Source organism: Coptis chinensis, chromosome 7 (assembly GCF_015680905.1).
Source record: "Coptis chinensis isolate HL-2020 chromosome 7, ASM1568090v1, whole genome shotgun sequence".
In the NCBI taxonomy this organism is placed as follows: domain Eukaryota; kingdom Viridiplantae; phylum Streptophyta; class Magnoliopsida; order Ranunculales; family Ranunculaceae; genus Coptis; species Coptis chinensis.
The window spans coordinates 29,225,102-29,251,137 of NC_141462.1; the positions used below are offsets into that span (position 1 = coordinate 29,225,102).

The 26,036-nt window shown below is 35.9% G+C and overlaps 2 protein-coding genes and 1 non-coding gene across 3 annotated transcripts; all 3 read left to right on the plus strand.

Moving 5' to 3' along the window:
- Positions 1-5,237: 5,237 nt before the first annotated feature.
- MTM1 (Myotubularin-like phosphatases II superfamily) lies at positions 5,238-21,077 on the plus strand. The gene is made up of 19 exons (XM_086570431.1): positions 5,238-5,456; positions 5,528-5,590; positions 5,658-5,732; positions 5,811-5,882; positions 5,955-6,024; positions 6,247-6,296; positions 7,651-7,940; positions 8,046-8,119; positions 8,191-8,254; positions 8,400-8,465; positions 9,699-9,798; positions 9,905-10,018; positions 11,233-11,402; positions 13,043-13,127; positions 13,628-13,867; positions 16,721-16,780; positions 16,876-16,940; positions 18,908-19,187; positions 19,958-21,077. Exons 1-19 carry the CDS (start codon positions 5,328-5,330, stop codon positions 20,471-20,473), a joined length of 2,583 nt encoding a protein of 860 aa, XP_086426557.1. The 5' UTR covers positions 5,238-5,327; the 3' UTR covers positions 20,474-21,077.
- A 556-nt stretch (positions 21,078-21,633) lies between these two features.
- On the plus strand, positions 21,634-21,705 carry TRNAK-UUU (transfer RNA lysine (anticodon UUU)). The gene has a single exon. It is a non-coding gene; the product is annotated as a tRNA-Lys (tRNA).
- Positions 21,706-21,867: 162 nt separating this feature from the next.
- Positions 21,868-25,488, plus strand: LOC147487015 (Glycosyl hydrolase family protein). The gene is made up of 6 exons (XM_086572872.1): positions 21,868-22,763; positions 22,865-23,031; positions 23,117-23,214; positions 23,443-23,793; positions 23,890-24,306; positions 24,385-25,488. The coding sequence occupies exons 1-6, from the start codon at positions 22,011-22,013 to the stop codon at positions 24,981-24,983; spliced, it is 2,385 nt and encodes a 794-aa protein (XP_086428998.1). The 5' UTR covers positions 21,868-22,010; the 3' UTR covers positions 24,984-25,488.
- Positions 25,489-26,036: the final 548 nt, after the last annotated feature.

A 26,036-nucleotide genomic window follows, 5' to 3' on the forward strand; every position in this document is an offset into this window, starting at 1 on the left:
ACTAAGTCCAAACGGTGTGGCCACACCGCTCAAGTAACAAAAAAAGACAAGTCTTTTTCCAAGTTCAAATTAACGATATGGCCCACACCGTTTGGGACCTAGTCCAAATGGTGTGGCCATGTCATTTTAGACTAACTTCAAACGGTGTGGCCACACCGTTCAAGTCGTAAAAAAACAGACAAATCGTTTTCCAAATTCAAATCCCAAACGACATGGTCACATCGTTTTGGACACGGTCCAGACGGTGTGACCAGATCGTTTGGTGTGAAATACAAACGACCTAGCTGCATCGTTTAATTACTACATGCATAATTATTACATGTATAATTACTACATGCATAATTATTACATGTATAATCACTGTACACATCAATAATTCCTACATGCATAATTACTACATGCATAATTACGTTTAATTTAGATTTAATTACCTTATTCTTATTAAATGCATCATCATCCATTCCTCTATTTTCTTCACTTTGAACTTGTTCTACATTTTATTCTTGAATGGGGTCACTTGGAACTTGTTCTATATTTTCTTCTTGAATGGGGTCATGATGCATTACATTTTCTTCATCATCTTAATGTTCTAAAATGGGGTTGGGCTCTTCCATTAGTGTTTAGTATTAGAGTTTAAGGGTTTAAGGGTTTATGGTTTTTTATGGTGGAAGAGAAGAGAATAGAAGAGAAGGGCTGAAAAGGTTGCAACAAGTCAAATTCACTTTGGTTTGGGGTCTGCCCAACACAAAACAACTTTTGGGACCAATGGCACATTTGTAATAAGTGTTTTAGTTTTTGGGGTCTGCCCAACACAACATGGGGTCCGGCAGTAACAAACACCTTAGTTTCCCAGTTTTTTTGGCAAGTTTGGTTTTGGGCTTGGGAGGTGTAGTGGACCGTAGGTTGTGCCCAACACAAATACACCCCCTATATTTTTTGGGGCCTGCCCAATACAATTTTGTGAGTGCCCAACACAGACCCTTATTTTTTTCTTTGAAAAACTTGCGGTTGTGCTTTTACAAAGGACATTGCAAAGATTTGATGGCAATGCCACCATGATCTGTTACTTCATTGGTTCTTCTTCTTATTATTATTATGCTTTGTTCCCAGGGTACATATATCATCTATTGAATTCATAAAATTAAGTTTCTACTATAGAGCATAAATCTACTTCTCATTCTACCACACAATAATAACACCATTACGACTCCTTCTGGTTGATGGGGGTTTAGAGAATCATTTTAAAATAAAATTTTGGAAAAAGATTTATAGGAACATTATGTCTAAGGAAATTGTGAGACTTTTAGGTTCTGGAAGGATGTTTGGCTCCGTAATAGGCCATTGTTTAGGATTTTTCCGAAATTATATACCTCATATGAGGCAAATAATTGTATGCCTCATATGTTTTGTAAATAATTGTATGCCTCATATATTTTGAAAATTGAGACAAAAAGAGAGAGACGCAAAAGTGTGTAGGAGTGTGTTATTTGCTAATATAATATATATTTGGGTATAAATTGTACTAGTGTTTCTTACAATTTCTCTTTACAAAGGATCTTTCGTACTGATTGAGCTTATCCTTTTGATCACGTCCATCGTGCACACCGATAAGGATACAATGTGACTCATGCCTCCCTTACTGTCGTGCCACACTCTTACAACGGGAGTCTTCGCTTCTTAGGGAACGTTTGTGATTGTTACAATAATTTTTATTGAATGGCTTTACTATTTCTATAGTAATATATTATTTAGGATGCCCGTCCTGAAAGTTATTTTTATATATGTGATTGTTGCTTGGAAGTTAGTTTATTTAGCTGAATCGGTTTGAATATTTACAGATTTAAATAAAAATATTAGATGAATAAACCCAATAGTGTTAACTTCTTTTTGTAAGCATTTGGCATGACCATTGTGTGTACCTTATATCGTATTTTCAGTCCAAAGTGTACTCAGGCTATGGACTGGGTGTGGGACCAGCGGCGGACCAGTCCGGTGGTTGTCAAAAAAACACTCTGATCATCCGGTTCTCTAATCCGTCAAGGGTCACAACAGGTCCAGGGCCCATTCGGGTGGCCTAAGTTCATGGACCCAAGCCGTCCAAATCATTCTGATCAAGTAACCCGATCCGCAGAGGTGAGAAACCCTAGTGTAATTTGATAAGATCTTGCACAATGATAGAATGAAATCTTGGGAAATGATCCTATTTTAGATAGAATAATGCTAGGATTCAAAGCAATCTCCGAGAATCACTTTCTTGGGCGCCAAGGCAGGAGATTGTTATATATACGGAGGCTTCTGCAGCCTCCAAAACTACGTTTTAAGAGACTTGATCCCGGATTTCTCACTGGATACGTAGGCAATCAAAATATTGATGCAGTCTCTATTCTTCAAAATACCTAATCCCATCTCTTTCGAGCTTTCGGAAGTACCATTATATTTAACTATTTGCCCCGACAACCATAATATCAAAGAATTTGCCTTTGAGATACAATTCTTCTTTGCATAATTGGTCCTAAAGAGAGGACTAAGGACGTACTATAACATGTCTTCTAATTTAAATGGATTTTCAAAACCTTCCATTTCGAAGTTTCAACATACTTTTTATAGTCTATTTATTTTATTTACAAAAATATTGACCTTATTATTCGATAATTATAAGCCTCGACCATAGAATTTGTTAGTTAATGCTTAGGTTTGACATGGTCGTCTTATACAAAAAAGCGTATAAAACGTGTATAAAACGAAATATTACTAGCTATTATGGGGAGTGTCCTAACTTCATTGGAATAAGGTTTAACTATCGATTTGGTCAGTGTAATTTACACTTTTTTTTATTTGGTGACTATATTTTTTTCTTATCTATTTTGGACTCTACTTTCAATTTTTTTACAATTTGGTGATTCTGTCAAGTGTCTTGTCTAATGTTTTTCACGGTGTCAAATATTTTGTTATGTGGCTTTTTATTCTATTTTCTAATGGACTCAAAATAAACAAAACAACATAAAATATGCCCTTCGAATATAATAGCGACATGTGTATAGAAAACAACTTTGAAATTGACAAAATTCCACCTGAAATTTTTGTTGGAATTCCATTAATAGTGTAATCAAGTTTTCAAATTAAGATAAATCTAATATTGGTAGTTGATTTAGGTATGGGTTCAATGCCTTAGCTATCTTTTATCAACACCATTATAGGATTAGAGCTCATATTAAACCACCACCAGTACCGTCGAAATGATAATGAAGAATATTGTGACCTAAACAGTACGTAGTAGATCACCACCTCAATTAAAACCATGGTTTTTGACTTCTTCTAAGAGCCATCATTATTTAAGAGATTGTTGAAAGGAAATGAATATGAATCAAGGTGAAGACGAAATTGACTTGCAATTAATACCTAATTTCAGATTTCATTGAATTCCCAATCTCAGATTTCGCTATTGCAATCACTACCTGATTTAAGAGTTTCTTAAATCCCCGGCCGACCAATCTAATATTTGGCAAATCATGATTCTAATTTTGTGATGACCAAGTTAGATGAAACCATCACTAGGTATGCTGACCAAATTAGATTGTGTTGTTCTAAGCTGTGATGATTGACTAAAAACAATAGGGTTTTATGAACCAAGCAAAATAGGAGCCAACCCCTTGGTTATGGTTTTGCGAACCAAGCAAACAGTAGTAGGAGAGAGAGAGATCTTCTTTTATTTGGAGAAGAAGATGCTATGACAAATTATTTAGGGAGTTGGACAATTTGGTAATTTCAAAGAAATGGCTACGTAGCAGTTTTGTTTACACCAGTTTATATTCTATGCATGTTATCAATGGAATACAAAAAATGAAAGCCACATAATAAATTAGCTAACGAAGTAATTGGGCCAACACTTCACAGAGCCACCAAATTGGAAAAAATTGAAAGTACGGTCCAAATTAGATTACAAAAAAAGTAGAGTGACCAAATCGAAAAAAATGTAAAGTACAATGACCAAATCGTTAGTTAAACTTTGGAATAACAACTATACATACTATGATTAAAAGAAAACATTATGTTAAAAGATTTAAGTTTTTGTTGGAACATTACGGGAAGACGAAAGATTAGAACTTTACAATGAAATAACTTGATTTTTATATCTAGATAACTTATTAGGTGGATTATTCATTCACTCTATACTTCTAATTCATTTGAATATCATATTTAATTGCTTAGTTAAATTAGATTAAGAATGGTGATATTGGACACACCCATAAAAACTCTCCCATACCCTAATTTTGAAATAAATAAATAAAATTGTTTAAAACACATTTAGATTCCTAAATTACTATTTCTTTTATTAAGTATATCAAAGACAAAACAAAACAAGTGTTTATCCTTCCAGCAAACACAAACCCTTCGCACTTATTTTCCTTTTTTTTCCTTTAGGAAATGAATTAGAAAAAGTAAAATTGTAGAATTTGGGAAAACAAATAAGTCTTTCTCCTCCTCTCCGTCATTAGTCATTAATACATTTTTTCCTCATTGCAACTCCTTGATGTCTTTCTCATTTTTAATTTTCAATTGGATATATTTCTACTAAACTCCTTTAACCCTTCTACAATGATGAAGAAAAAGTAATTGCAATAAGAAAAAGAAAATCAAATTTAAAGCAACTTCTAGAAGAGGAAAATGACAATTTGTTTTTTCGGGCATTATTTTACTTTTATTAGAAGTTCTCTTTTATCAGATTAAAACAGCATTGATTAACACGTAGATTCTTCAAAAAATCCAAATTATTATTTTCAAATTTTTTTTTTTTGTTTCCTTTTAGAATGGGTCTCTTGTTTTTTTGTTTTCTCTTTTTTTACTTTTATTGTAAATATCTCAAATTAATTTGGGAGATATTATTGAATTGAAACGGTTATTGGAGTATGACAAAAACTTAGTTAGTTATGGGGTACAAGAGTATTTTTATGGTGTGTCCAAGATCACCCATTAAGAATATAATCATTAGTATAATCGTATAATAGAAATCTCTGAAGATATTATTACTCTCATTTTAATTTAATTAGTTAAATTATATTTAGTTTTGGTAGTTTAAGAGTTGAACGAACTTTTACTAAATCTATACTATTTGATAGTAAAAAAAAGAGTCGAGTATTAAAAAGTCTCTAGATACATACGTGGACACTTTGGGTAAGAGCATATGGCAGAATATTCGGTCTGGTCACGTGTGCAATCTTGTAATTGTTCGTAGAACAGTTGTTGGTGGTGACAACAAAAAGTGGGTACTTGAGAGTCTTATCTAATCTATCTATTTTCTCTCTCCTAATATAAATAATATTTATCAAATGGCCGCGCCAAAATCACGTTACTCAAGATCACCACCCTCTTCTGACTACCGAAATAATAATAATCCGGATCCCGAAAAGATGGAAGGTGCCGGTAGTTGGGACGCTATCGAATGGACCAAAGTCGAGGTACACCTACTTTTTTTTAATTTAATTTTATAATTTCGTGAATTCAGATATTTATTTTGCTTTTTGGACAGCCGGTTTGCATTCCGTATGGAATGTCGGATCTTTTATTGGAAGCTGAACAAGTTATTGTTCCGGTAAGTGCTCGGTCTTCATTATTTATGTATTATTTTGGTCTTCATTATTTGACCTTTTTTTTCCCAGGGTTATGGAGTTGTTCTTGTAAATACTGATGAGGCAGGAACTTTGTTAGTCACCAATTTTCGCCTTCTTTTTGTGGTAACTAAGTCATGCATTTTCACTAGTGTTTTTATAGGATTTTCATCATGTCTGAATTCTGCTTTGTATTTTCTCTAGAGTGAGGGAACTAGAAACATCATTCCACTTGGCACAATTCCATTGGCCACGATTGAGAAGTTCAGTAAGATTGTAAGTTTACATGAACAACCTTTTTGTTCCGTTATTCATGCCACATTGTTAAATTGCATAATTGGAATGTAGGCTATGAAGCTTCCTTCCACAACCCGTCTACCCGATAAATCTCGATCAAGCAGACTTCTCCAGGTTATTGGTATGCTATGCCGTTTAAGGGTTTATATTTTCTCTTCTTTCATCTTTCTTATACTTTTTAGGATGTGTATATATAGATGTGCTAGGGTGTGTATGTTCAGTTGGTCACCATTTGGCAAAGTCAGTTCTGCCTATAGGGTTATACTGTTGTACCGGAAAAAAAGGAAAGGGATGTTAGCCTACAGATATGACGCATCACATGCTTCTTTCAATTATTTTGCAGGTAAAGACATGAGGATTATTGTATTTGGATTCCGACCTAAAACAAAGCAGGTCAGAAGCAGAATTTTTTTGACTTGTGGTTTTTATTGTACTATTAATGTTCTATTTTGGGCACTTTCATGTTTATAAATGTTTGTCCCTTAAAATGCATATCATCTTTTTACCAGCAATTCACCTTATTTTAGTTGTTTGTATCATATGGGTATGACTAGGAAGACATTGGACTATATGTGTTGATGGGATCCATGAAACTAAACGCAATGAAGTAGACTTCATCCATTTGGTGATGTCCTTTTTTTGTAAATAGCTTTTCTCTTGTGTTTGTTCTTATTACTTAATCAGTAATTGTTTTTAGTTCAAAGTATCTTCCACCCTTTAGAATAGCAGTCTATCTTACCCAACATTCCTTAGTTACATTACGGTGACTGGGACTCTGAAGTTTTAGCGCAGTAAAGGTCTATAAACCACATTATAGTAAGCCATGTTGGTTTAAGAAATGTAAGAATCTGATTTTCCCTTTCGAGTAAGTGTACATACCTTGTCTTTCTTGTCAACTTGTATTGGGGTTTCTTCATTTTTTTTTTGTTTTCCTTTTCTGATTACCCATTGAAATAAGGCCCAATGCTGTTTGGGTTTTTCATTCTAGGACATGCATTGACATGTGCTTCTAGGAAAACTCTCAAGACGTAGTAAGTTTATGGAAAGTTATTTTTGTTCTTATGCACCATTCTGGTACAGCTCTTACGAGGAAAAAAATCCTGATGAGACCTTTTTTCGCTGTGAGTCAACAATAATCCAAACTGGAGCAAATATCTTAGGGCCAAAAGAGTAGCATTATTAGAGTTAATTAGCTGCGTAGAGCGTGGCTCGAAGGTCAGCTGACAAGACCCTTGGAGGTTGTTCTAAGAGCTCAGGGTTTGAGCCCATGCATCAAGTGTGTAGGGGTCATAGGCAGAGGATAAGAGTAGCAAGTTATTAAAGTGTCTGGTTTCATTGTTTGATCCACCTCCAGCCCTCCCTTTTCTAGGTTGGCTACTACCTGATTATCGTTTTTCTAGATAGAAAGGAAGGTTATGACTGATTCTTGATCACTTGCTATTTGTATTTATACTATCATTACATAAAATTTGTTCATCGAGTAGAACTGAATGACTTTTTAGTGTCAAACTGTTAATATATCAAGGAATCTATCTAGTGTGAGTTAGAAGAAAAGCAAATTCTTTTCTGTGTTCGACGTTTAAATATACCATCCTAATAATTTGAATAAATAGTCTGACTGTTGGAGTGTGCAATGCACGTATTATATATCTAGCAATCCTGTTTTAAAATAAATTATTTCCTTTCACTCACCCCTAGCGGTTTCTACATATCAGGGGCTAATATGGTTAAGTTGTTTCTTCTACAGAGACATAACGTGTTTGATGCATTATTAAGATGTACAAGGCCGTCACGATTGAGGGACCTGTATACGTTTATGTGTGGACCTTCCAAGTACAATAACTCCAATCCAAAAGTGCGGTTACTGAATGAGTATGTCCGGCTTCTTGGCAAATCTTCAAATTTTACATCAAGTGGTATGTTAGAAGATGATCCGTTTTCTTTATCCAATGAGTGGTGGAGAGTAAGTGGAATAAATTACAACTATTCCATGTGTCCGACCTATCCCTCCTCCTTGATCGTGCCTAAATTTATCAGGTTGAAATTCACTTTCTTCCTTCTGTTATTTATGTTATTATTTTGAGATTAAAGTTCTTTATAGAGTTTATGCCCAACCTAACCTTGCTTGGTTTCTGATACAAGTGATGAAGAAATACGACAGGCCTGTACTTTTCGTGCAAGGTGTAGGTTGCCTGTGGTTTCTTGGTGTCACCCAGGTTTGCCTGTGAATTTATGGTGTGTTATCTTTTCCCCCTTATTATTACTTAAGTCGTGCAATGTGTTATAGGAACTGGTGCTGTTATTGCTCGTTCGTCTCAACCTTTAATTGGTCTCATGATGAACTCTAGGAGGTAAGGTTTGATGATGATAGTTCAATAGTTCTTTCACGTCACCTTAGGATGGTACGATTATGAAGGATATTCATTAACAATTCAACTCACAGTGAATCCACTATGATTTTGTAGCTTTGCAATATTGACGTGTATGATTTTGCAGCAATGCTGATGAAAAGCTCGTTGCTGCACTCTGTTCTGACAATACTGGTGCAAAGGGATTACGGAGGTATTTCTCATCTATGCTCTTGTTATCTTTTCCCCTTTCCATTGTATTTTACTAAATAACATTGACACGGACACACGTGTTGCTGTCCGACGCAGTTACAGAGTGTTCGACGTGGGAACCTATATGTGGGGGCACAGCTAATTTAAAAGTAAAATATGACTATTCTTTAGTTACACAACTAATTCTTGGGCTCAAGACCTTATAAAACGTCTCCTTAAAAAGAAAATGGCATATCAGGGAGCTGTAAGCCTGTAACTATGTTAATAGATTATTTTCTTAGTCTTTTAGGGTATGGAGAAACTCTAGTTTGAAATCGTATGCAAAACGTGTCCATGTGTACGACATGAGTATTTGTACGTCCGTGTGTCCGACACTGACTTTTTTTTTAAGAAAATGAAGTGTGCGTGTTACTTAGGTATTGTGCGTGCATTTTCTTAGGGATCCTGTGTCAATTGCCATAATGTCATCATGTCAATGATATGTGCCTGTTGGGATAAAAAGTAAAAGTAAGAGGTAAATGCAGGACAAATTAACTGTTCACGGTTTCACATGAAGAAGGGCCAATGCTATAGTTCATTTAAGTTGATTTGGAATTAAATATTCTTGTGTTTTCAGTTTGAAAGCTCGTACCAGAATATAGTAATCACAGTAGAGGAAGTTAGGCACCCACCGTTTTCCTATGTTACATGGACGCACCATATTTTAAAAATAATCCATGTTGGATACGTGTCTGCATATTCGTGTCAGACACGAGACGTGCACATACTGTATGTAATTAGCTCAGTTTTTGGTATTTCTCCATGTCGGATACGGACACACACATGTCCGTGTCAATGTAACTTAGCTGCTTTCATATCCACGTTTTAGAGCTTAGTATTTGAATATGCGTTTTGTTTGTTTAAATGTTTCTGTAATCTCTCTGTATTTGGGCATCTTAGAAATGCATTTTATGTTATAGCCAGATATTCTGACTCAATTTTAGTATGTTGGGCTTATCACTCCGTATGTCAAATGGTATTTGTCAAGTCAAATCTTCCTTCATGCTCTTTCCCTTCTCCAATTTATGCAAAGGCGTGTTGACTAGCTATTTCTACTGAGGTTTTATTGTAATCAGTGTGCTTTATATCGTGCAGAAATTCCTGTGATTGGATACTAAGATAGTGATATAATGTTTTCATGTTCATACGTGAGCTTCATCCCTGGTTAGGCTGTTGATTAAGAATATATTTTCAGGAAGCTTTATATTGCTGATGCGAGACCTAGAAAAAATGCTATAGCAAATGGTGCAATGGGAGGAGGTTCAGAGTCATCTTCAAACTATTTCCAGTCCGAGGTCTGTTTGGTTTGGATTGGAATGTAATCTTATGGATCTCATTTATGTAAGATACATTTTGTTGCTGCTAATGTTGCAATCTGCTTTTTTTTTTTTTTTCCAACAGATTGTTTTCTTTGGGATAGACAATATTCATGCAATGAGGGATAGTCTTGTTAGACTTAGAGACTACCTAGACACTCATGGTGCAACTTCATCAGATGGAATGTCATCATTTTTGGTTAGTCACTCCGTGTCTTTGAAGATTTCTTTTTTGAGAAAGGAATCACTCTGTTGAATGTTACTTCATATTTCAGTTTTTTATTTATTTTCTCTTATTGGGATACTTTGGTATTCTGTCTCATGAACTGAAATGAAATAATAATTGAAGTTTTTGTTGGAGATATTTCATTATAGGAATTAGCATAAGTTTTGTCAATTGTCGTTTGTAGCTTTTGTACTTTTTAACTGTATACTTACCTTCGATGCTTGACTTTGTAACCAAGGCCACAGTTGTTGTTACAGAATTTAAAATTTAGCAATTCAATCTAGAAGAATGGTAGAAACCCCTTATCCCTCTAGTTTTGTCTATAAATTTTGTATGTGGGGAGAACTTGTTTGTGGGCTTGGGGGACAAATATAAAGTTGACAATTGTCCAATAGATTAATGAAGGTTAACAAACAAAGGTTAGGTCTTAATAAGAATCTAGATTTCATATGCTTTATTTTAGGAATAGATAACAAGGTTTGTCTAGCCACAATAAATTTGTAATTCCGTTATTGGAGTGATTCTTCTTCCCTCATTTATTTCCTTCATTGTCTCCATATTTGTCTTAATCTTCAACTAAGGAAAAAACAAAAACAAATCACCTGTCTGTTGTGAAGAATGATCAAATTTACAGAGAACATTAGCACACTTATAAAATACATCTTTTACTATGAGAATAAATATATAAACAAGGTTGTCCACATCTAAGTCACACTTAAACACACAATGTAATGCCAATAAAATGTTCTTAACTAATTTATTTTCTTAGTAGAGTTCTACTGGGTTATGAGTTATCTAGTTTGATATTTCGTTATAATTGGGATCACCAAAATGAAATATAAGGAAAAAAAGTTTGGCCTATTCGTCATTTAGTGTCCACAAAACCAAGGGACAAATGATGAGAGAAAATGGCTAACGAGTTGTTGTGGAAGTTTGTTTAGTATCTCCCTAAAATATGGAGACGAGATCTACATTCCTATTTGAGCCGAACCCCTTCTTGTTGCTCATGGCTAAATAGTTGTACACATTTTGTGTTTGCATACCACATATTAGTTCTCCCACATGCAAAATTTATTGTACTTCAGACTGCCTTGGGTTTGGTGCTGAACTTAAGTTGAAGTTTATGTCTGAGACTATAATATCAGCTATAGATATGGATTCTTACTATCTTATCATTGAATCAACAGAGAGACGGTGGATGGACATGGGGTGGAGGAAACCTAAGCAGCATGTCTGCTTCTGTCTCTACTCTTGGAGACACTGGGTGGTTAATACATATTCAAAATGTCCTAGCTGGTTCTGCTTGGATTGCTGCACGTGTTGCACTTGAATCATCATCAGTGCTTGTTCATTGCAGGTAAAAGTTTTCCTTTTTCTGGTAGTGATTGTAAAAGTTGCAATTTTTTTTCCTTTTTTTATGGTGTGGGTGGGGTGGGGAGAGATTGTAAACAGGAGCATACCTTTGAGGTTTACTCTTTTGGTTGGTAGAGTGAAATATTTTATAAAGTCAAAAAGAAAGTTGAGTTCAGTAAACCTACAAGTACAAGGGGAAAATAAAAAGAAAGTACGCCAAAAAGGCTAAGAAGCTTAATAAGACACACCAATCAAGGATATAAGGACCCCGATACATGATTTTCTCCTGTCTAGACACTATGGAAAGATAGAAACGTGAGGATATGTGTAATTGGGATGGTCTAGTGAGATGAGCGAGTTCTTGCAAGGGGATTGGGGGAGTTTTGAGTGTGGTCGAGTAGCTGCATGCTACTTGAGCCCTAACACATTGTAATCATTATAATACAAATTGTTTTTGCCGATAAAAATAGAGAAAAAAAAGACGTGATGACATGGAATTTTAAGATTGACAAACACTTTGCTGCAGTAGCTTCTAGCTAGAATGACTTTCTGGAACTCTGGAAGTAGCATGTGTTTGAGGTTTTATTTTACCCACTTTGTTCGACTCCGTTATGATGCATTCATAACAACAAAAATGAGAGAGACGGTGGGTGGTGGTGGTGTACATTTTGGGTTTTTATTGTTTTTGTTCTGAAGCATACATTTTATTACTTTCTCTCTTTGCAGCTCTTGATTATATTAACGGTTTCTTTTATTTCTGACGGTATAGGATTGCTCTATCGGTTTTTACTACTTTAAATATTATGTATTTTATTGACAAGTAATACACACCATTGTCACCAAGTACGGTACGGGTTTAAAATGGCGTACTTGAAAGAAACTTAGTTTGTGTTTTAAACGGAACGTCTCGGGAAAAAAAAAATGTAAAAAAACGCGGGGCATAAAAAACGGGTTTAAAACAGTAAAACGGTTTAAAACGTATAATACGTAAAAGAAACAGTAAAAACCGATGATAAAGGATACGATAGATAAGAAGTTTGATTTTTTATAAGTGGAAAAAAGAATAGGTACAAAAAATAAAAATAATAATAGTACAAATGAAAGAAAATTCAAATACATGAAAGTATCAAATTATCAATTACTCGTCCAAATACTAGAAGTTTTACATTCAGTACCAAAGCACGACCCTAAATAAGATACTACTAATTACCAACCATAATTGCATAATCAAGAACTACAAATAAGTGAATAACTTTAAAATTTCCAAGTATTAATAGTTCAAAGCAAAATAGAACTATCTCAATAAGTCAATCTAATGCCCACTCTTCAAAAAGGTTAACTCTAAAACCCATTTTTCTTCTCACGTTTTCTTTTAGATTTAAAAAAAAAAAAAAAAAAAAAGTTTTAATAAAGTTTTAAACGAGAGATTTTCAAAATCTCGGGTTTTAAACGTTTTTTAAATTTAAAACGCGATATTTTGAAAAACCCAGGTTTTAAACTGGAACAAGACACCTTGCCAATTTAATGGGTTTTAAACACGTTTTTTTGAAAAAAAATGCCGAATTTGGTGACAATGATACACACATGCACAATGATTATGAAAAAAATGCTTGATTCTGATATTAAGCGTATTGTTTTGGGTAGTGATGGATGGGATAGAACAACTCAGTTGGTCTCTCTTGCTAGTTTGCTGCTTGATCCTTACTATCGAACACTTACGGGATTCCAGGTATTTCTGGTGAACTACATGGACTTGCACTTTTCAGTTACTTTTACATTGGCAATGTCCTAGATGTATACTTTGACTTAAAACTGCTGGTGAAGTCATATCAATCTTGGCATGGACCTTAGGGAAAATCCTTTGCGGTTTAAGGTTTGACTTGAATAAACTAGACACACCTTGACTCATACTCGTACAGATATTTATTAACCCGAATAGGTAATTGGTTCAAAATCTCTTGTATATGTTACCTTCGTCTATATCATCTTAATCAATTAATTGTTACGAGCTTTTTGGATAAGCCTGGTTTAGGTAGGTGTTTCTTTTTGAGTTAGGACTTGGGAATGAGGCTGGGCGAACTAGTGGTGTCCTGCTAAACCCCCACCATACTCCAGGGTGATCTGAAAAAGCTTTTCTTGTTTGTGTTTGTATGCTTAGCAGATTATTTGTGAACATCCCAATTTTGCCCAGACTGGTTAATGGACCATGGTATTTTCTTTTTCTAACAGGCACTTGTGGAAAAAGATTGGCTTGCATTTGGTCATCCATTTTCGGATCGCATGGGGATGCCAGCAGTATTAGGAGATGATGTTGTACCTTTAGAGTTATCACGACAAGTGTCAACTGGGAATGTTCCGGGATCACCCATGCGCAACTTATCAGGGTCATCATTCACATCACAGCCTAATAATAATAACAACGCATCACATGCTCAGACATCAAACAACTATTCACCAATATTTATGCAGGTGTGTTTAGTATACTTGTTAAGTACCACATACTTATCTTCATGTCCCGATATTATGTTAGGAACTTAGGATATACCTGTTTGAGCTTTCTTAAACTCTTTCTTGCTGTTGTGCTTTTTTCTTAAATGACACCCCTTTGTTGATCTTGTCCACGAGGATGTGACACAAATACAATCAAAGGCTCTTTTTTTTTTCACTAAATGAGCTAGGCTGTATTGAAAATGAATCAGTGTCTTACATAAATACTTCCACAAGCATCCTTTTCCACAAATACATGTAATTTATGGTCGAGAGGTGGAATACTAGAAACTAAGACATTACACGGTCTAAGGCATAGACCTGCAAGATAGTCTGCAACTCTATTACATTCTCTAAACACATGTTGAAAAGAGATTTGCACAAAAGAGGGGATCATGCCTTGGATAGCCTTGATCAGGTCATCACAGTACCAGGGAGGTTTTTCAACCTTGTTGATGGCTTTAATATCCCTTAACGAGTCAGAATCTACCTCGACTTGTAGGAGTTGACTGTTCAAGCAAATTTTCATACCCTGTTCGATAGCCTTCAATTCTTGAACAAGAACTGAACATCTATCATCACTACCAGAGTAATACAATCAAAGTTGAGTCAGCCTACTCACTGCAAAGAAAAAGGAAAGTAGGCTAAATGATACTGAATATGAGTGTATGTCTCCCAAACATGTATGTCTTTTCTTTCTTGATTTTGTCTTAGTGCTGTTTATCTTGCAGAAACATCTTTTTCAACTAAGTCCAAAGGTGGGAGACTCACCTTGGTCAAATCCACTTCAACTGTATTGTGAAATTATTTCCCATTCCAAAATGGTTCACCAAATTAACTGAGAAAACTATAAAGAAGATTCCTATGGGTGGTCATGGTGGTAGCACCCAAATCCATTGGATAGCTGATGATAGCTTATGCATTCCTGAATTAAATGCTGGTCATGAATTAATGAAGCTCCCTCGTTAAGTGGTTGTGGAGGTAAAGTGAAGAAGATCATAATCTTTGGTATAAGATGTGTGGCTATGCGATGCTCTTTAACAAAAAGTATTGATAAAATTGTAAAAATACCTTGTTTTAAGCCTCTGGCTTTATAGTTATCCATCCTCCCTCGCCTAGGCTAAGTGGCTAGTGAATCATATCATTTGCACACTGAGGAAGGAAACAAATTGAAAGTCTTTGACCATGAGAAGAAAGAGATCCCACCGAAACATTCAAGGTATTAAGGACCTGGGGAAGTACGAAAATATCTTGATTGGGCTTCAGTGAGGTTTACATTAGAAAACTGAAGTTTAAGGAGTTGTCTGTTTGTTGAGTGTCAATCTATGGTAACTTTGATTTCTTTGTTTGGATGGGATTGCTTACCGTAGTATCTTGCTGAGGAAGCAAGATCCGAGATGGCTAATGGTATGTGCCTATTCAGTATATTATAACAAACTTTTCTGATTTCTGGAATTGAAAATTGAACTTCATTGATAATAAATATTAGGAAAAGAGACGGAAAAAGAAAAAAGGAATAGGAATCTTACAGAGTTGAATAGCAAACAATCATTGGTTAAGTAGGATCCAAACATCCCCTTCATTTTTTATTTTTTTTTAATCTGAAAATTCTTTTCACTATGAGTTGGTTTTTGTAGAATAAATACTTAGTTTAAAGGGAAGAGACCTGAAAGAGATAATTTGGGGAGAAAGGTATATATGAGAGGTTTTATAGGTATTTGATGAATTTAGTGTTTGATAAAGAAGAATTCATGTGAGATACTGAGGAAGGGGACTAGTAGAAAGAAAGGAAGAGGGCAAAGCCAAGCCTCTAAGTTTGCAAGCTAAGTGCGTATGGCTCAAATTGAATGTGCGGTCATCTCCCTCAATTACATACAAGGTGTCCGGAATTATTTAGAAGTCCCTTTATTGTTTAAGGCCACACAGTTTACAGAGTATAAAGAATACTATTTCGAAGTTACTATACCCTTCTCAATTTGAAAACCCGGCTTTTATTGTGAATAACCTGCTCCAACGTTGAGAGCATAGTACAAAATATCAGGATATGGGTATTTATCGATATTCAATTTCTGGATATGTATCGTGGATATATCCCCCTTTTTGGGGATATTTGACATTGTTTCACATGCAAATATCGTTGATATATCCAAAATATCAAAAAATATCGTGGATATTGTAGATATTTCTTGATATATCATGATACATTATTTATATTTATTTGAAATATAATGGTAAATATTAAATAAAATTATTATATACACAAAATATCTTCAAATATCGCAAAATATCCCTAAATATCGCAAATATCACAAATATCGTTAAAATATCACCGATATTTGCAGTCGTATATATCTTTGAACATATCATGATATTTATATATCTTTTTCTGGAATATGGATAGATATCCCCAAATTTCGGGATATATCGGGATATTTTGTACTATGGTTGAGAGTACATCATTAGCATGCAGTGATTTTTTTCCAGCCAAAAGATTTAACATAGGGCATGTCAAGAGTTTCCTCACGATGCTTCATGCAGGATGTAATTTAGTTACTACATACAAGTGCAGATATACCATAGCACATTTGATCATATGGTCCTCTTATGACTGTTATGACTAGTGGGTTGTGAACTATTGACGTTTTTTAGTTCTTTCTCAGCTTGAATTTGAACTATTTATTGCTTGTATGCGTGTTTAGGCTCCTTCCATGAAGGATCATTACTTCATTAGTAATTAGGTTTGAGTTTAATTGCTACCACTTACCTCGCTTCAAATAAGATCTGGAAGTATTCTCAATATTAATTTGCTCTAATACATTTAATTTTTTATTTCAGTGGGTTGATTGTGTTTCCCAGTTATTACGAATTTATCCATTTGCATTCGAGTTTTCTGCGGTATGTGCTTTGTATTTTTCTCTGTTTTTCTTGAAAGAATTAAGTAATACTCTTTCGATATTTGTTACTGAAGCTTATCCTGTTAAATGATATAGGTGTTTTTAGTGGATTTTTTGGACTGCGTGCAGTCTTGTCGCTTTGGAAATTTCTTGTGTAACAGGTATTGCTTTTCGTATTTTCATATCAAAGGCCCCTACATATATTGTACAACAACTATTGTATTATCTTGTATCTATTGTACAAAATTCTTTATATCACAGGATTGATTAGAAATGCCAATCGTAAAAAAAAAAAAAAAAAAAAAAAAAGCTGCACCAGAAAAACTGACTATACCAAGTATAGCTAATATAATGATTATGTTAGGAAGCTTTGTATACTATCTCTATGTTGATCTAAATTGGACGCTGTTTGTTCTTAAGTATCTTTTCTTTATAACTGTAGGAACAAGTAACACATATTTACCAGATCCCTGTGCTGCTTGTCAATATTGCATATGGTGCAAAGTGAAACACCGTTTTTTGTCATTTTAATCATTTATTCTTAATCTTATTTGATATGCCTTACGTATGTGTGTTAACTCACGCATGTGTTGGGGATGTGAGTGAACTGCGCATGTTTTTGTTAAGTGTGTGTGTGGATGTGATATAGTGCCTGCTTTGAGAAATGTGAAACATGGGGAGCAGTTTACCTTTTTCATATGTTTTTGCTATTTATATGTGGAAGACACTCCCTCTGAATTTATCTAGAATAATAGCCAACAGTATCAATAATGTAATTCTGTGATTGGTAATATTAAAGATTATTTGGTTTTTGCCTAAACTCGTATTTTCACTTGACCAGTTTACCTTACTTTGCTGTAAAGCAGTTATAAAGGACCACATGCCCATTTATATTAATTTGTTTTGATTGGCAGAAGGTTCAATCAATTATAACACACCGTTAAAATAGTTAAAGCCTAGGGTTGAAAGAGCATAAAAACAATACTCTTGTTCATATACTCAGAACTGATATATAACCTGAGTACAAGGAGGCTTTCTTCCTTTTTATAGAACAAGAAACCATATTTTGGTTACTAATAAAGATTCTATCAAATCTTAAAGCATCTTCTAGAACAAGATATTAAATATATGGAAGTCCTTGCTAATTAAATACCCACCTGTAATAGGAAACTAAATATGATGTTAGACGAGGACATCATTAGTGTGCTCTGCACATGCTTAGTTGTTTAGACTTCAATTTAGCTGTTTCTTTTCTCTTTTTAGTGACTTCTATAGAATTGGGTTGCTATTTAAAATTTTCTGATGGTCTATATACCATTTTGAACAAGAGATTATCAGTTTTATGATGATTTGCATCCAATAAGTGAAATTCGTTTTTACCTTTTGTGTGTTATCGAAACCTTAAAACTGAGTGTTTATACCATAATTTTGTTAGTGCTATTTGTTGTTCCTGCTTCTGTGAGTAAGATTCATCAAAATAACTTCAAATATCTCTAAAAGATAAAAATTATACTATTTTGATAATATAATAAGGAAATAACTTAAGTGCTGGATTTTTATCATGTTCTCAAGTACCCACAGGCATCATATACATCATATATCCTTTAATCTAGATATGCAAAATGGGATAGCTTCTGATCCACTTATCAGATGGCTATGAACTTGTGTCGTAGCAAGGCTCTAGACGATACAATTGAAATATGACTGATGCCAAATATGCCTGACAAAAATAGATTGATCACAACCTATTCAATCCATTTTAACATATTATTCTCGTCCAGTACTAATCTCTATTCAGAGTTTTAATCATCACTTTGAGATAGTGGAACCCTTTTAAGTTTCTTACGACAATGCTTTTATTTATTTTTATCTATTTTATTATTTTCTGTGTGCACACCCTAGATAAACCTGAGCCTTAATGGGCTATTCAAGGATCTGGGTGTTTGAGTTGCAGTCTGCCTTATACCTCGTACATGTTAGTACCGACTTGGTTAGATCCAAGGTGGTAGTGTGATCTTTAAAATTTTGCATTACTGGATAGCCAGACATACTGGAGAAGAAAAGTTTTTTTTTTTATTTTTTTTATTTTGTTGAATTTTGTCTCTAATTCTTCTCCATAACCTCTCAGTGAGAAGGAAAGGCAGCAGTCTGGTGCTCCCGATGCGTGCGGATGCTTGTGGGCATATTTGGCTGGTTTGCGTGCATCTGAAGGAAGCTCTCATTCACATTATAACTTCTTTTATGATCCAGTGAAACATGATGGTCCTCTTTTACCTCCAGCTGCATCATTAGCTCCTACTCTCTGGCCTCAATTCCATCTTCGGTGGGCCTGTCCTACAGAAGCACAATCTGGGGAGGTGGAAGCTCAATGTCGGACAATGTCAAAAAAATTATCTGAAATGCAGAAGGTGATAAATCACTGTTTCATTTTCGGTTACACACTCTTAGTACACATCTATATTTATTATCTAATGCTAGTTATCCTAGCTTGAGTAAAGATTGAGTTGTCTTGCATTGATGGCTTCACCTATCTGGATAAATATCATTATTTCCATACTTGTGTCAATACTGATCTATGTGAAAGAGTTGCTTCAGTTATATCTTATTTGGCGATGCCAGACAATTACACATGCATATACGACGAACCAACAGTAGAAATGGATTTTATGGTTTTGTTACCCTAGATAAGCCTATAGCTACACCAATGTGTGCGTGTCACTCCCATCCGTGTAGAATATTCATTCATTGGTCCACTTGTTTGTAGCTGTAGGCCATTTAGCCTTAGATATGTGGGAGTGTTTAGCTATATAAAATATTCTTGGTTCCCAGATTAATGCATAAGTATGCCTACTTAATGTGGTGATGAAGGTACTACCATCCATTCTGTTGTTCATAAATCATAATTACTTGTGGATTATGTTACACGGACACAGCATTTTAAAAACAATCCGTGTCAGATGCGTATCCACGTGTCCGTGTTGGACATATTATATGTGATATACCTCAATTTTTTATATTTCGCCGTGTCAAATATGGACACACCTATCCGTGTCAATGTAACATAGCTTGTGGAAATGACCTGAAAGCCTTGAACTTTCAAATGAGTATTTATGTTTTGTAGGCTGTATATTGTGGCTTCACAGCTGTAATTCACTCTTGGTTTGTTTTGGGAATGTAGGCCACGGAAGCAGCAGAGAAAAAGGCTAAAGACATTACAGCAACTATAGAATCATTAACCACTGAATTGCAAAGAGAGAAGCACCTCAGTTCCTCAGCTATGGACTTGGCGAAGAGTGCTTGCAAAGAGAGTGCATCCATAAAACGAGCGATACAATCGTTAGGATGCAAAGTTCAGTTCTCAAGCAGTGGTGACTGTAACTTGGAGATAGGAGGCACCCCACCTGAAATACAGCAAAAGTTTGTTAGTTCTCCGAATAGAAACTCAGATGGTAATGGACAGTGGGAGGAGAAATCAGATCTGTCCGTCTCTATTTCAATTACAGCAGGTGATGCTGTTTCTAGCAATCCAATCAGTCGGGCTTGTGAAAGCCTCTGCCCGTTAAACACCAGAGAGGGCGGTTGCAAGTGGCCAGATGCTGGCTGTGTGCAGCTTGAAAGCCAGTTTGTCGGGCTGAAGGCAAATTTTGATGCGTTTGATCAGCTTTCTATATATGATTGCTACTTTGGGTCATAGTTAGAAGTTCTTCGGGTTTTGGTCACACATAGTCTACTTGATTTTTTTGGCCTAAAGGTCCTCCGAGCAGATTCATGGTACTCTCAACTCGTCCAGTTACGGATTCTTTGGACAGGGATTCTGATAAAATACAGAGGTGAAAATATATAAGCTGGCATGGGGAATAGAGCATAATATATGTTTCTGCTCTAGAGCAAAGCAAAGGAGCGCTCCACAAAAGTTTTATGAGAATGAGCAAAAATGGAAGGACAACCAAATAAGTTAAGCCAGGATCCTGGATATTTGTGTAAATAGAGGATAGTAGTGCGCGGGAAACATCACAAGTCAAATAAGAGGTAAACCAATCCATCGTGATCCCATGCTTCTGTTGATTGGTTGAGTTTTTTCTGCTACAGCTTATCAAAGAGCTGCGCTTCAAAGCAGTCAAATTTTTGTGTACAGATTAGATACATCAATTCTTACATTTTGTTAATGAAGAGATGTGATACTACATTGTTAAATAAACATTGTAAAATAGTTTAGTTCTGTATGTTCGTTTTAACTTTTGATTCTCGATTTTGGCAATTCATTTCGGAAATAATAAGAGAGAAATATATGATGAAAACTCCTCTTGTTGTTAGGCCTTAATTATTGGACCATGAATGTGAGTTAATTATTGTTGTTTACATGGTAATCTGTCATCTGGTATATACTATAGGTAGTATATGATGTAGTATATGATGAGCAAAATATTCCAAAATGATGGGAGCTTGGGTAAAAAGGCCAGGGGCACTGGTAAAAAAAGGATAGTTCACAGGGTAGGTGTGTAGCCTGCAACGTACTCCAACTTGTTTCTCTTATCATCTTGGCCAAGGAGCATCTGCTGGCACTACAACATAGACCAGACTGGAGTTCCAAAATCACAATACTGATCTTCGTTTGGTAAAGGTCAAGATGTATAAGTTTGAAGTCACCATACTGTATGTACAACCAAAGCGGTAGAGTCTGCTATTGTCCCTTGTATTCTCAATGCTTTCTTTCCCATTCCCAAAACACCATTCTACATTCCTAGTCCTGCATGACTCCAGATACAGTTGCTACATATTTAGCCAAGTTTCTTCTCAGTAATGCAAACAACAAACTCAATATAACTGTGATCAATGGCCCCAATAACCAATCAAGCCTTCTTAGCTCAGTGGTAGAGCGCGTGGCTTTTAACCACGTGGTCGTGGGTTCGATCCCCACAGACGGCGCATGTTAATAAAGTTCGTTTTGTAAAAAACAACTATATCCATTATTATTATTATCAACTCCACGTCTCCATCTAACTGAATTTAATCAACAACTTTCGTTTTTACTTGTGATTTTTGTTGAAGCCAAGTAGCATACTTGACCACAAGTCACAACCACCAGCAATGAGGTTGTTGCTTTCATAACTCATTCAGTAAGACGCTCATTTTGACATTTCGTTTATGTTATACTTGTTGGACTTTATAAGAATTAGAAAGCATATATATTATTCAAAGTCACAAGTTTCAGACAATCTCAGAAGTTGAAAATGTTACTACAACTAGTCATTATTATTATTATTATTATTGTTTCCATTTCTCAAGTAATCACAGCACACCCACATCCTGAATACCCATGTAAGCCACCACATCATAATATCTACACATTTTGCAATACTTCACTACCTATATCAACAAGAGCTCAATCTATAATTTCCCTACTTACCCTTCCTGAAAAGATCACTCAACTATCTAATAATGCATCACCTATAGCTAGACTTGGCATTCCTGCTTACCAATGGTGGTCTGAATCACTTCATGGTATTGCCACTAATGGTCCTGGTGTGTCGTTTAATGGAACGGTTAATTCTGCTACTATGTTCCCTCAAGTACTTGTTACCGCAGCTTCTTTTAATACAAGTTTATGGTTTGAGATTGGGGCTACGGTTGCTGTTGAAGCGAGGGCAATGTATAATGTCGGTCAGGCTGGATTGACATTTTGGGCACCTAATCTTAATATATTTAGAGACCCCAGATGGGGAAGAGGCCAGGAAACGCCAGGTGAAGATCCCTTGACGGCATCAGCTTATGCGGTTGAATATGTGAAGGGTTTTCAGGGTGAGAATTTGAATGGTCATGGTGGTGGTAGTGGTAACAGAAATGGTGTTAGAGAAATTAGAGTCTTAGAAGGGTCTGGGAGTAGTGCTGATAGTTCATTGATGCTTTCTGCTTGTTGCAAGCATATTGCTGCTTATGATTTGGAGAACTGGGGGAACTACACTAGGTATAACTTCAATGCTGTGGTAAGTCCCCTATAGCAAATGAATAGATAGAACTGCATTTGTGTATCGGGATGAGGTACTACTTGGCCATGTTTCTTGATCAAAATCGCATTAACTTGTAGGTTACAGAGCAAGATATGCAGGATACTTATCAGCCGCCATTTCAAAGTTGCATTCAAGATGCTAAAGCCAGCTGCTTGATGTGTTCCTACAATGCAGTTAATGGTGTTCCTTCATGTGCAAAGAAGGATCTCTTGGACCAGGCTCGAAATGAGTGGGGTTTGACAGGGTGAGTAGTATGAGGACTTTGTAGATTGGCTGTTAACTGTGAACCATTGCTATTGGTAATGAGTTATCCATATTCTCATATGCAGATATATTGTCTCAGACTGTGATGCCGTAGCCACTGTATATGAGTATCAGCATTATGCAAAATCACCCGAAGATGCAGTGGCAGATGTTCTTAAAGCAGGTTGGCCTCAGTGTCTTGTACTTTGAGCAGTTTTCTTTATAAGTCTTTATCTGGGGAGAGTGGGAAATTTGATATATTGTAGTTGGGGGTGAACAAGATAACACTGACAGTGCTAGAGAATGATTTAGTTTTTGTTATGCGAAACATATTGATGAAACAAATGAGGTTCTATGACTTCAATCTAGTTGTCACGGCTAATAACAAGTGTTTGTTGAATATTTATGACAGGAACGGATATAAATTGTGGAACATATATGCTTTATAATACTCGGTCTGCCGTTGAGCAAGGGAAGGTGCAAGAAGAGGACATTGACCGAGCTCTTTTCAATCTTTTTTCCGTCCAATTGCGTCTTGGACTTTTTGATGGAAATCCTACAAAGGGGAAGTTTGGAAACCTAGGACCTAAGGATATATGTACTAGAGAACACAGGAAATTGGCACAGGAAGCGGCAAAACAGGGAATTGTACTCTTGAAGAATGACAAGGAGTTTTTGCCACTACAGAAAAAGAGAATTTCCTCATTAGCCATTATTGGCCCTACAGCAAATAACACAAGTAATTTGGGTGGCACCTACACAGGTTTGCAATCAGTAATGAATTAGAACTTCACCTATCAAGTTATTATTTAGTATTTTATTCAGCTCGGGTGGTTTCAGCTTTCCCACAATTTCACAGGTATTCCTTGCAACCCCAAAAGCTTTTTCGAAGGATTTCAGGTGCACACGAAAAATGTGTACTACGCTTCTGGTTGCACTGATGTCGCATGCCAATCTACTGATGGGTTTGCAGAAGCTGTTAGCACTGCTCAAATGGCTGACGTGACTGTTGTGGTTGCTGGACTGGACTTGTCTCAGGAAACAGAAGACCTGGATCGGGTGAGCTTATTGTTACCTGGTAAACAGATGGACCTTATTGCTGCCGTTGCCCTTGCAAGCAAAAGACCTCTAGTGCTGATCCTTACAGGTGGGGGTCCCCTTGACGTCTCATTTGCCAAAGAAGACACAAAAATTGCAAGCATTCTCTGGGCTGGATACCCAGGTGAGGCTGGTGGTCTTGCACTTGCCGATGTTATCTTTGGAGAATATAATCCAGGTCAGTAACCCTTCAAGTGTTGAAAGTTTAATCATCCTCAAGAAAGATTCTGCTTAATATGTATTTTATATAAAACAGGAGGCCGACTACCCATGACTTGGTATCCTGAGTCATTTACCAGTGTACCGATGAACGATATGCGTATGAGGTCTGATCTTTCACACGGTTATCCTGGAAGAACTTACCGATTTTACACCGGAGAAAGGGTCTACGGGTTCGGTCATGGCTTAAGTTATACCAATTATTCTCACAAATTCTTATCGGTGCCAAAAAGGTTAAACTTGTTAGGTTCGTCTGTCAACACACATTCCAGTAAGATAGTATTCCACAGAAGCGAGGAGTTTGATTATATACACGTTGATCAGGTACCATCATGCGACTCATTAAAGTTTTACACACATATCACTGTGACTAACCATGGTAACATGAGTGGGAGCCATGTGGTTATGTTATTCTCCAGACAATCCAGAATACTTGGAGGTGGTCCACAGAAGCAGTTGATTGGATTCAATCGCATACATATTGAGTCCTCCAAAGATACTGAAACCAGCATCTTGGTAGAACCATGCAAACATCTTAGCACCGTCAATGAGAATGGAATCAGGATTTTGACCTTAGGTTACCATATTTTGATGTTGGAAGACTTGGAGCATCCAGTTTCCATTCATATCCAGTGAGACAATCTGAAAAACTGATGCCAGAAAGTGCAGCATTCTTTTTAGAATTTGTGCATTCAGCGCGCTTGTTGTGAGGTGAATTAAGTAAAATGAAACTCGGGGACAAGGATGGCACTTGTCTTTACTTCTCATATTACAGGTTGAATATCAACCTGGTACATTGGTTTGCTGAAAATAAGAGCCGGCTGCAGGAAGGCAGTAACTTAGCTATCCGCAACTCGCAAGTATGCTGGCAGTAGGGAATGGAGGTTACATTGTCGATGTTCTGGTCCACAGTTAAGGGAGGTTGGACAGTTCAAAGTCGTGAAGAGCCTGTCATTTGTGTTACCATTAAGGCCAACATTGTTCGCGAACCGAAAGTGAAATAAGTGGTTCCATGTTGATCCCAAGCTTTTTAGATAACTGAGATAGATGTCAAGGAGCCTGTTTGGAACTGGAAATAAAGCGAAGTTTATATGAGATAATTATTTACACATTCTTAACAATAAATTGGGGTGTTGTTCCACTTGTGCTTGATGATTTCATTGTTGTACTATATTTATGCGAAGGTGTATTTTAGGCTGCAAGTGTGGTGACTGGTGAATATTTTGGTGTATGATAATGCCAGTCACAATCTAAACGATGTGATCTAGTAGCTTAATGGTTTCACTTGCGCGCATTATATGTTTGTGTAACATTTCCTTTTGCAAGATGAAGTAGCTAAACTTCAAGATGGTCTAACACTTTAACTTACATAGAAATTTGGACATATGCATGGAAACCACTATAAAGCTGAAGAGCTAAGCCAACCCTCTAAATGTATATGGTTTTCATAGATTCTTTTCCAAACACTAGTTCTCAAAGATTCTTTGAGCAACTACGAGCTAAAACAATGCATAGAAGAGAAGCATTTAGTGGAGTATGTCGCAAACTCAAAAGGTAATTTCTTCTCTTTCACTATTTCATACGAAAACAACCCATTTTGAGTTTATTGTGAGAGATCGATGTAAATCAGGAACACTTGGGCTTGATGAGGCTTTGGTTTTGTTTAATAAGTTGATTCCGTATCAACCA

Bases quoted from the DNA above. Each gene is read 5' to 3' on its own strand.
- LOC147487015 (XM_086572872.1), top strand. From the start codon at position 22,011: ATGTTACTACAACTAGTCATTATTATTATTATTATTATTGTTTCCATT. The intron at 23,032-23,116 runs GTGAGTAGTATG...TCTCATATGCAG, and splicing joins AATGAGTGGGGTTTGACAGG to ATATATTGTCTCAGACTGTG. The intron at 24,307-24,384 runs GTCAGTAACCCT...TATATAAAACAG, and splicing joins CTTTGGAGAATATAATCCAG to GAGGCCGACTACCCATGACT.
- MTM1 (XM_086570431.1), top strand. From the start codon at position 5,328: ATGGCCGCGCCAAAATCACGTTACTCAAGATCACCACCCTCTTCTGAC. The intron at 5,457-5,527 runs GTACACCTACTT...CTTTTTGGACAG, and splicing joins TCGAATGGACCAAAGTCGAG to CCGGTTTGCATTCCGTATGG. The intron at 6,025-6,246 runs GTATGCTATGCC...ATTATTTTGCAG, and splicing joins CAGACTTCTCCAGGTTATTG to GTAAAGACATGAGGATTATT.